This window comes from Nematostella vectensis, chromosome 10, assembly GCF_932526225.1.
Source record: "Nematostella vectensis chromosome 10, jaNemVect1.1, whole genome shotgun sequence".
In the NCBI taxonomy this organism is placed as follows: Eukaryota; Metazoa; Cnidaria; class Anthozoa; order Actiniaria; family Edwardsiidae; genus Nematostella; species Nematostella vectensis.
The window spans coordinates 1,453,460-1,462,875 of NC_064043.1; the positions used below are offsets into that span (position 1 = coordinate 1,453,460).

Genomic DNA, 9,416 nt, shown 5'->3' on the forward strand with positions numbered 1-9,416 from the left:
CCTAGGACCATAGTTAAACACTCTGCCCTGATGCGACACCTAGGACCATAGTTAAACCCTCTGCCCTCATGCGACATCAACGACCATAGTTGAACCCTCTACCCTGATGCGACACTTAGGACCATGGTTGAACCCTCTGCCCTCATGCGACACCTAGGACCATAGTTAAACCCTCTGCCCTCATGCGACACCTATGAACATAGTTGCACCCTCTGCCCTAATGCGACATCAAGGACCATGGTTAAACCCTCTACCCTGATGCGACACCTAGGACCATAGTTGAACCCTCTGCCCTGATGCGACATCAAGGACCATAGTTGAACCCTCTTCCCTGATGCGACACCTAGGACCATAGTTGAACCCTCTGCCTTGATGCGACACCTAGGACCATAGTTGAACCCTCTCCCCTGATGCGACACCTAGGACCATAGTTAAACCCTCTGCCCTGATGCGACACCTAGGACCATAGTTAAACCCTCTGCCCTGATGCGACACCTAGGACCATAGTTGAACCTTCTACCCTGATGCGACACCTAGGACCATAGTTAAACCCTCTGCCCTGATGCGACATCAAAGACCATAGTTAAACCCTCTGCCCTGATGCGACACCTAGGACCATAGTTGAACCCTCTGCCCTCATGCGACATCAACGACCATAGCTAAACCCTCTGCCCTGATGCGACACCTAGGACCATAGTTAAACCCTCTGCCCTGATGCGACACCTAGGACCATAGTTGATCCCTCTGCCGTGATGCGACACCTTGGACCATAGTTGAACCCTCTACCCTGATGCGACACCTTGGACCATAGTTGAACCCTCTACCCTGATGCGACACCAAGGACCATAGTTAAACCCACTGCCCTCATGCGACACCTAGGACCATAGTTGAACCCTCTGCCCTCATGCGACATCAAGGACCATGGTTAAACCCTCTACCCTGATGCGACACCTAGGACCATAGTTGAACCCTCTACCCTCATGCGACACCTAGGACCATAGTTAAACACTCTGCCCTGATGCGACACCTAGGACCATAGTTAAACCCTCTGCCCTCATGCGACATCAACGACCATAGTTAAACCCTCTACCCTGATGCGACACTTAGGACCATGGTTGAACCCTCTGCCCTCATGCGACACCTAGGACCATAGTTAAACCCTCTGCCCTCATGCGACACCTATGAACATAGTTGCACCCTCTGCCCTAATGCGACATCAAGGACCATGGTTAAACCCTCTACCCTGATGCGACACCTAGGACCATAGTTGAACCCTATGCCCTGATGCGACATCAAGGACCATAGTTGAACCCTCTTCCCTGATGCGACACCTAGGACCATAGTTAAACCCTCTGCCTTGATGCGACACCTAGGACCATAGTTGAACCCTCTCCCCTGATGCGACACCTAGGACCATAGTTAAACCCTCTGCCCTGATGCGACACCTAGGACCATAGTTAAACCCTCTGCCCTGATGCGACACCTAGGACCATAGTTGAACCTTCTACCCTGATGCGACACCTAGGACCATAGTTAAACCCTCTGCCCTGATGCGACATCAAAGACCATAGTTAAACCCTCTGCCCTGATGCGACACCTAGGACCATAGTTGAACCCTCTGCCCTCATGCGACATCAACGACCATAGCTAAACCCTCTGCCCTGATGCGACACCTAGGACCATAGTTAAACCCTCTGCCCTGATGCGACACCTAGGACCATAGTTGATCCCTCTGCCGTGATGCGACACCTTGGACCATAGTTGAACCCTCTACCCTGATGCGACACCAAGGACCATAGTTAAACCCACTGCCCTCATGCGACACCTAGGACCATAGTTGAACCCTCTGCCCTCATGCGACATCAAGGACCATGGTTAAACCCTCTACCCTGATGCGACACCTAGGACCATAGTTGAACCCTCTACCCTCATGCGACACCTAGGACCATAGTTAAACACTCTGCCCTGATGCGACACCTAGGACCATAGTTAAACCCTCTGCCCTCATGCGACATCAACGACCATAGTTGAACCCTCTACCCTGATGCGACACTTAGGACCATGGTTGAACCCTCTGCCCTCATGCGACACCTAGGACCATAGTTAAACCCTCTGCCCTCATGCGACACCTATGAACATAGTTGCACCCTCTGCCCTAATGCGACATCAAGGACCATGGTTAAACCCTCTACCCTGATGCGACACCTAGGACCATAGTTGAACCCTCTGCCCTGATGCGACATCAAGGACCATAGTTGAACCCTCTTCCCTGATGCGACACCTAGGACCATAGTTAAACCCTCTGCCTTGATGCGACACCTAGGACCATAGTTGAACCCTCTGCCTTGATGCGACACATAGGACCATAGTTAAACCCTCTGCCTTGATGCGACACCTAGGACCATAGTTGAACCCTCTCCCCTGATGCGACACCTAGGACCATAGTTAAACCCTTTGCCCTGATGCGACACCTAGGACCATAGTTAAACCCTCTGCCTTGATGCGACACCTAGGACCCTAGTTGATCCCTCTTCCCTGATGCGACACCTAGGACCATAGTTAAACCCTCTACCCTGATGCGAAAGTGTGGGAACTTGGCCAGGGACACCAACCACAATAAGAATATTGCTTTTGTTTTGTTAATGAGCAATAAACGTTTATAGGTCACGTCACGCCAATCGGGAAACCTCTCACCCAATCCCTTCCCGGTAAACCACAGCAAACCCGAACTATCGCAGAAACTAGAAAACGTTTTCTTTTGCCATGAGATAAAAAAAAGTTTCAATACATCACTATCGTTATTTAACAATCTTCGAAATAATTGCCAGAATCCCTCAAACATGTCATGCTATTTGGGATCGATGTCCAGCTTAACGGTCTAATAACAACAAACACATAGAGTCCGGTGGCACCCTGTGCTTGTCGAGTATGTGACGGTCGGACAAGCAATTCATTCAATTATAGTTCATTCAGGGAAACAGCGGAAAGAAGGGGAGAGTTTTAAATGAGGTAAGAGGGAATGCAATTGTTAATGGAATTAATGAAGAAACTGTTTGATATCGATATAGGACAAGTTTTAGTCCCGCCTATGCGGGTCTGTGACGTGGTCTGGAAATAAGATTTAGGGGGAGTAGACGCAAGGGCTACTTAAAAACACGTGAATCCAAGCATTCAACTCAGGAAACACCTTTAAAGCCATCCCACCCCAGGTCTACCAATCCCACGTCTTTTTATATAACTAACAAATTCCACTTGCTTCTTTAACAAATAACACGCCAAATAGATGAAAAAAATGCTTCTACTTTTACGCATCGTCTTAGTCGGGTTATCTTTATGGCAGTCTTTGTTTTCTATCCTGTCAATTAAAATGTCAGGCCTATTCAGAACACAATCTCAGTTAAGCTACTGCTATTTATCCTATTATCCCGATTATCGATCGACTCGCTACTTGAACAAATAAGATTAAACAAACTGGTAAGAATAATCTTAAAAGGCGTTTTTAGAATTGCCGATTCATAAAAGCCTCTCCTCTTATTTAGGGATTTGTTTCTGCTTCTTTGTATTCTAAAACCTAAGCCAGCTAAAAAAACGAAAACGGCAAAAAAAACAGGTGGTATGTAGTGGTTTGTTGACCCTTACAATCATAGGGGGGCGGAGCCGGTGCTCTTTCGAATTGCATTATTTCACAGCTTCTTCTTCTTCTTTTTTTTTTCTCGCCCTAAGACATATACAGCCTATTCCGTGTATGTTTCCACAGAAAAGCTACTTGAGTAACACGCATTGAATCGGATGCCGAACTTGAACAAATAAGATGACAACAACAACAACATCAAACAGTCACGCTTTGTAGCCTTAGCAAAAGAAGATCAAACAAATAAGGAGGAAATAACATCTACAAAAGTACATTTTCATTACCCGTTTATGTGAATTTATGCTTAAAGAATAAGTCTTTGTCTCATTTATTTTAAGGTAAAGAAAGGTAATGGTAAACTAAATCGACAAGAAAATCGCACGGATCATTTGCTAACCTGATTTATCAGAGAGGAGAAGTAGATAATTCAAGAGGCTCATTTGCAGGTGGTCTTCAGAGGGTTTTTGACCCTCATTGAGGCTGTGAAAACGTGTTGATTGCTTCCTTCCAGTTTGCACACATTCTTAAAATAATTATATTAACATATAAAAAATATTTACTTAAGTAAATTGATAAATTAAAGTGAGTCTCGAGTATAAAAAAGTGAAAATGATGTTCGGAAGTCACAGTTTCTTTGAATATTTTGCTTGTTCAATTTTGCGTCCAAAGAGAGTACTGCATCACCATGCTGACCATCTTCACGCTTGCTGTGCTGATACACCATTTGCCCCAACATGCCTGGGCCGTAAATCACCCTTATTATGAGTTAGGTAAGTCGGCGACGGATATAGCTTTTTGATGAAGGGTGGTTTGACTCGATGACAATGGAAAGGCTCGATGACAATGGAAAGATGCAACTTTTTCCGATACGTTTGGCCTCAAGACTCACAAAGACACATTCCTATCTTTAAGAAGGCTGTTTCATCTATATAATGTACAGAAGTGTACAAAAAAGTGTTTGAATGAAGAAAGTACTGTATTGTTTTATACCTTCCTGGGCTCTAAAGCTCCTCCATTCTCTGGGGATTTGTCTGAAAAAAACGTAGCAAAAGAGAAGTACACAATAGAAACATTATGCATGCATTTTTTTCATAGGAAACTTACCCTTGGCAGCCCAAGAAAGGGGTTGCAAAAATCCCCTAAACCCTCCCCCTAGATCCACTAGTGTCAGTCTGTTTACACTAACTCTAATTTATCCTAGGATCGTATTTAAGCAGATTGTAGCGTGATAAGGACTTATTTCTCCCAACCTGTCCTCTTCTAGCGAGTTATCTGAATGACGAAGTCTACGGTGACGGCGACACTTCATGGATGAAAGTGGGGGACTGCGGCCAGGGTCTGAGTACGTGTCTGATGTTCAAGAAACCCAGTAGTCGGTTATGGTACATAAAGGCTGTTAGGGAGATATAAGAGAACGCAAGAGCAAAACGGAAAAAAAAACCACAAGAAATGCGCATTGAGGTTTATGGGAAGGGAAATGATAGGGTTCAAAGGCCCCTAGGAAAAATATAAAATAATAATAACAACAACAACAACAACAACAACAACAACAACAACAGCAACAACAACAACAACGACGACGACGATGATGATGATAATGATGATATGATGATAATAATAACGTTTACTAGAAATGGCCCTTCTCTCCAGCAACTATTTTATTATTCTTATTTGATTATTGTTAATTTACCAAACACTATGTCCGTTTTTACAATGTAATATCCTTCCTCATGTACGATTATGCTTTTTCTCAGATTCTCATTTGCCGTTTCAGCATGCGGCCCAGACTGCCAGCTCCTCTGCCTGAAAATGCACAACTACTACCGCGCTTTGCATAAAGTCCCTCCCGTTAAGTGCGACAACACGATTGCCAAGTCCGCACAGGAGTGGACGGATGAGCAAGCAAGGCAGGGGAACAGTAAACATTTGGAGCCAGAAGAACTTGACAAAAAAAAGGTTACAGAAAGTATCTCATGGAAGGGCTGGGGATGGGAAGGGATGGAGACCATGGAGGGAGCAATCCCTGGTGCCGTACGAGGATGGTATTCCGAGATCAAGAATGACTATAATTACCAGACTGGCAAGGGTAACGGCAAGGCAGTTGGTCATTTCCAGGCAGTGGTATGGAAATCAATTGAAAAGATCGGTTGTGGGTTGAATATTAAGAAAGATGATGGCACGTACGTAACCACGCATTACCAGCCATCTCCTCACCAAAGCTTTGAGCTTGAAAAGATTACTCCGGCAAATGTGCTTCCAAGGAAGGACCCAGGTACTCTCTTCAATCTCCCTACTCTTCTGACCCCGTCTTCAGCTGCCTGTCCTCTTCCCTCTTTTGGCCCTTCCTTCACCATCCTCCACTTGTCCCGCCTTCCCATTCATGCCCGTCTATCCCTTTCCCTTCTTATCTTCCCCCTGTTCATCCTCCTTGGACACCTTCATGCCCTTCTATTCGTTCCTCTCCCTCTCTTCCTACTCCTGTCTTCTAGTTCCTCCTTCTCTGCCTTTATTCAATGCATTTGTCCCCTCTGCCCACTTTCATGCCCCTCTATTTGTTCCCCTCCCTATCTTCCTACTCTTGTCTTTTTCCTTTTCTGCCTTTATTCAGTGCCTTTGTCCCATCTGTCCACTTTCATGCCCCCTTCCAACCCCTGCCCCTTGACTTCTCTTCCTCTGCCCCCCCCCTTCACTTAATATTGGTGTATATGGCTTTCCCTATACCTGCTTTCTAGATCTTACTATTCCTACAACGTTCTCTCCATCTAATGTGATGTGATGCCTGTCACGAAATAACAAATACAAATATCTTATCTAGAGCCAGCATGTGACTTACGCTCGACCGAAAGAGAGCTCTGTAACAATGATCTAAAGGCACCTTTTGTCACTCCCGAGGAATGTGTCAAGGCGAGTTGTTGCTATGACGATATGTTTATGAGTGAGAAAAGTCTCAAATTCTATGACGCTGAGGGAAGAAAGTGGTGCTTCGCACGTAAAGGAGGTGAGTACAGGAGCCGGACCACACCCACTACACAACCCACACCTAGTTCCCTTACATTCAAATAGAAAAACATCCTCCATAGACACCCAACCATGTTTACGACTACACGCCTTTTTCTCAACACAGACGCCCGATGCCCTGCTATAGCCACTTCAAACACCAGTTCCCTCTCCGCTCACAAGTAGGCTCCAGATACAGCGGCGCGTATTTTTATAAACATAAGCTGGTATTTCGATATATTGATAATAGCCATATCCACTTTTCCACAGGGTCCCCGGCACCCACATCAGCACCTGGAGCAAATAAGACAACAGGTTCGGAATGCAAACTAGTCAGTCTAGAAAAATCTTAGTTTTTCCTTTTTTTTACTGTGAACAATCTCTTTAATGACAACTTTAGCAGCCGGAGGGACCACGGCAGCACCAGGAGGGACCACGGTGGCACCGGGAGGGACCACGGCGGCACCAGGAGGGACCACGGCGGCACAAGGAGGGACCACGGTGGCACCGGGAGGGACCACGGCGGCACCGGGAGGGACCACGGCGGCACCGGGAGGGACCACGGCGGCACCGGGAGGGACCACGGCGGCACCAGGAGGGACCACGACGGCACCAGGAGGGACCACGGCGGCACCAGGAGGGACCACGGCGGCACCAGGAGGGACCACGGCGGCACCAGGAGGGACCACGGCGGCACCAGGAGGGACCACGGCGGCACCAGGAGGGACCACGACGGCACCGGAAGGGACCACGGCGGCACCGGCGGCAACTACTGAATCACCGACAGCCTCACCTTCAGGAAATGGTGAGTCACAATCTCAGTTCTAGATCTCAACTTTAAATGTCCATACTTATTTGATATCGAGGACTCAACTTGTCAATGATTTGATTTGGAGCTTTGCTCTTGAATTGAATTATGATTTGGTAATGAAATTACACATTTCTCCTGTTTCTAGGTACTAGTTCCAGTGGTGGTTTCACGGGTGATTCATGTTACTCTCTCGTAACCAAGGGAGAGTCCTGGGCCGAGGGCCGAAAAACCTGTCAGTCCAAGGGTGGGGACCTTGTTTCCATAGAAACAGACGGAGAGTGGTCATACGTCAAGAGTCTTGTGGAGTTGGCGGCTAATGGCTATGGTAACGAGTGGCATGTCGGGTTAGAGAAAGCGAGTAGCGTGTGGAAGTGGACGAGTGGCGCTAACCTGGGCAATGCTCAGTGGGCGTCCTCCTCTGGGGGCTCGGGGACGCACGGATCCATCAGTCAGAGGGCGGGGCTACAGATGAAAGGTGACGGGACAACAAAGATGGGCGTGGTCTGTGAAAAAAAGCAAGGTAATTAGCCCGCTATTCCAGGTAATAAACCCGCTACTTCAGATAATAAACCAACTCTTTCAGGTAATAAACCCGCTATTCCAGGTAATAAACCCACTATTTCAGGTAATAAATAACTATTCCAGGTAGTAAACCCACTTTCCCAGATAATAAATCCGCTATGAATAGAAGCCAGGTAATAAACTCACAGTATCGTAATAATGAGTAGCCCATTTATTTATTTAGTGATGACAGATTTTGGGGACCCGAAAATGCGCACTGGATGTCCGTCTATCAACGTAATGTTTCCGTGTATTTCTAAAATATGATGGAAAGATTTATTAAGCTTTTGAAGGCATCCATAGGATGAGGATTTATTCTATGATAACTAGTAGCCTTGTAGCAGACCGGCTTTGGGCAAAGACTCCTCGTTCAGCTGTATTCCAACCGCATTTTTCATGAAAAAGACCTGCATTGGGCAAAGAACTCCTCGTTTATCTGTATTCCTACCGCATTATTCATAAAAAAGACCGGCATTGGGCAACGACTCCTCGTTTAGCTGTATTCCAACCGCATTATTCATGAAAAAGACCTGCATTGGGCAAAGACTCCTCGTTCAGCTGTATTCCTACCGCATTATTCATAAAAAAGACCGGCATTGGGCAACGACTCCTCGTTTAGCTGTATTCCAACCGCATTATTCATGAAAAAGACCTGCATTGGGCAAAGACTCCTCGTTCAGCTGTATTCCAACCGCATTATTCATGAAAAAGACCTGCATTGGGCAAAGACTCCTCGTTCAGCTGTATTCCAACCGCATTATTCATGAAAAAGACCTGCATTGGGCAACGACTCCTCGTTTAGCTGTATTCCAGCCGCATTATTCATAAAAAAACCGGCATTGTGCAACGACTTCTCGTTTAGCTGTATTCCTACCGCATTATTTATGAAAAAATGGTCTGTGTGGTAGGGATTCACCCGCTTATCGTAATGTGTTTTTCTTTCAGATGGCAAATGCACTCCTGCCTCCTCAGCGTGAGCGCACCACAGGCTGTTTAAGCGATCAAGTCCCCAAGTCCCATAAGGCGCCGACAACAGGAGTTGTTGATTGGAATATTTCAATCTTGTCTTACCATCAACAGCGAAATGATTCTGCTAAAACACAGATTAGGTATTTTGTCATTTCTGAAGATAACATATCAACTTAACTCGAGTATCGACTAGTTTTTTTCTAATGCGTGCTTCTGTGTTTAGTCTCGCTTTGTAGCCAAAAATAATTAATTAATATGGACAATTACATCACAAAAGGGGAAGCTGAAATATATGATAAGGGAAACAAATAAATGATCTTGGCTTTTTAGAATTTTTAGCGTTGTTCTTGTAGAGAAAAGATTGGCAAAGAAAAGGTACAATTCATTATGTCAATTTTGTGCGCGAGCAATAAACAAAGTCTAAAAACATGACCAATGTCATGGAAA

The 9,416-nt window shown here is 45.9% G+C and overlaps 1 protein-coding gene across 3 annotated transcripts; it reads left to right on the top strand.

Annotated features, from left to right (window-relative positions):
* The first annotated feature begins 2,735 nt into the window (after nt 1–2,735).
* On the top strand, nt 2,736–9,401 carry LOC5512125 (uncharacterized transmembrane protein DDB_G0289901). Of its 3 annotated transcripts, none has more exons than XM_032381520.2 (9): nt 2,736–3,009; nt 4,301–4,401; nt 4,896–4,973; nt 5,406–5,903; nt 6,447–6,629; nt 6,899–6,943; nt 7,029–7,433; nt 7,585–7,959; nt 8,946–9,401. In XM_032381520.2, exons 1-9 carry the CDS (start codon nt 3,005–3,007, stop codon nt 8,975–8,977), a joined length of 1,722 nt encoding a protein of 573 aa, XP_032237411.2. In that variant the 5' UTR covers nt 2,736–3,004; the 3' UTR covers nt 8,978–9,401. The 3 variants fall into 3 exon arrangements, with proteins under 3 accessions (XP_032237411.2, XP_032237412.2, XP_048589313.1); XM_032381521.2 differs by lacking the exon at nt 2,736–3,009 and adding an exon at nt 3,641–3,900; XM_048733356.1 differs by lacking the exon at nt 2,736–3,009 and adding an exon at nt 3,932–4,077.
* The last annotated feature ends 15 nt before the right edge of the window (nt 9,402–9,416 follow it).

Bases quoted from the DNA above. Each gene is read 5' to 3' on its own strand.
- LOC5512125 (XM_032381520.2), top strand. The intron at 6,630-6,898 runs GTGAGTACAGGA...ACTTTTCCACAG, and splicing joins GTGCTTCGCACGTAAAGGAG to GGTCCCCGGCACCCACATCA. The intron at 6,944-7,028 runs GTTCGGAATGCA...TGACAACTTTAG, and splicing joins TGGAGCAAATAAGACAACAG to CAGCCGGAGGGACCACGGCA.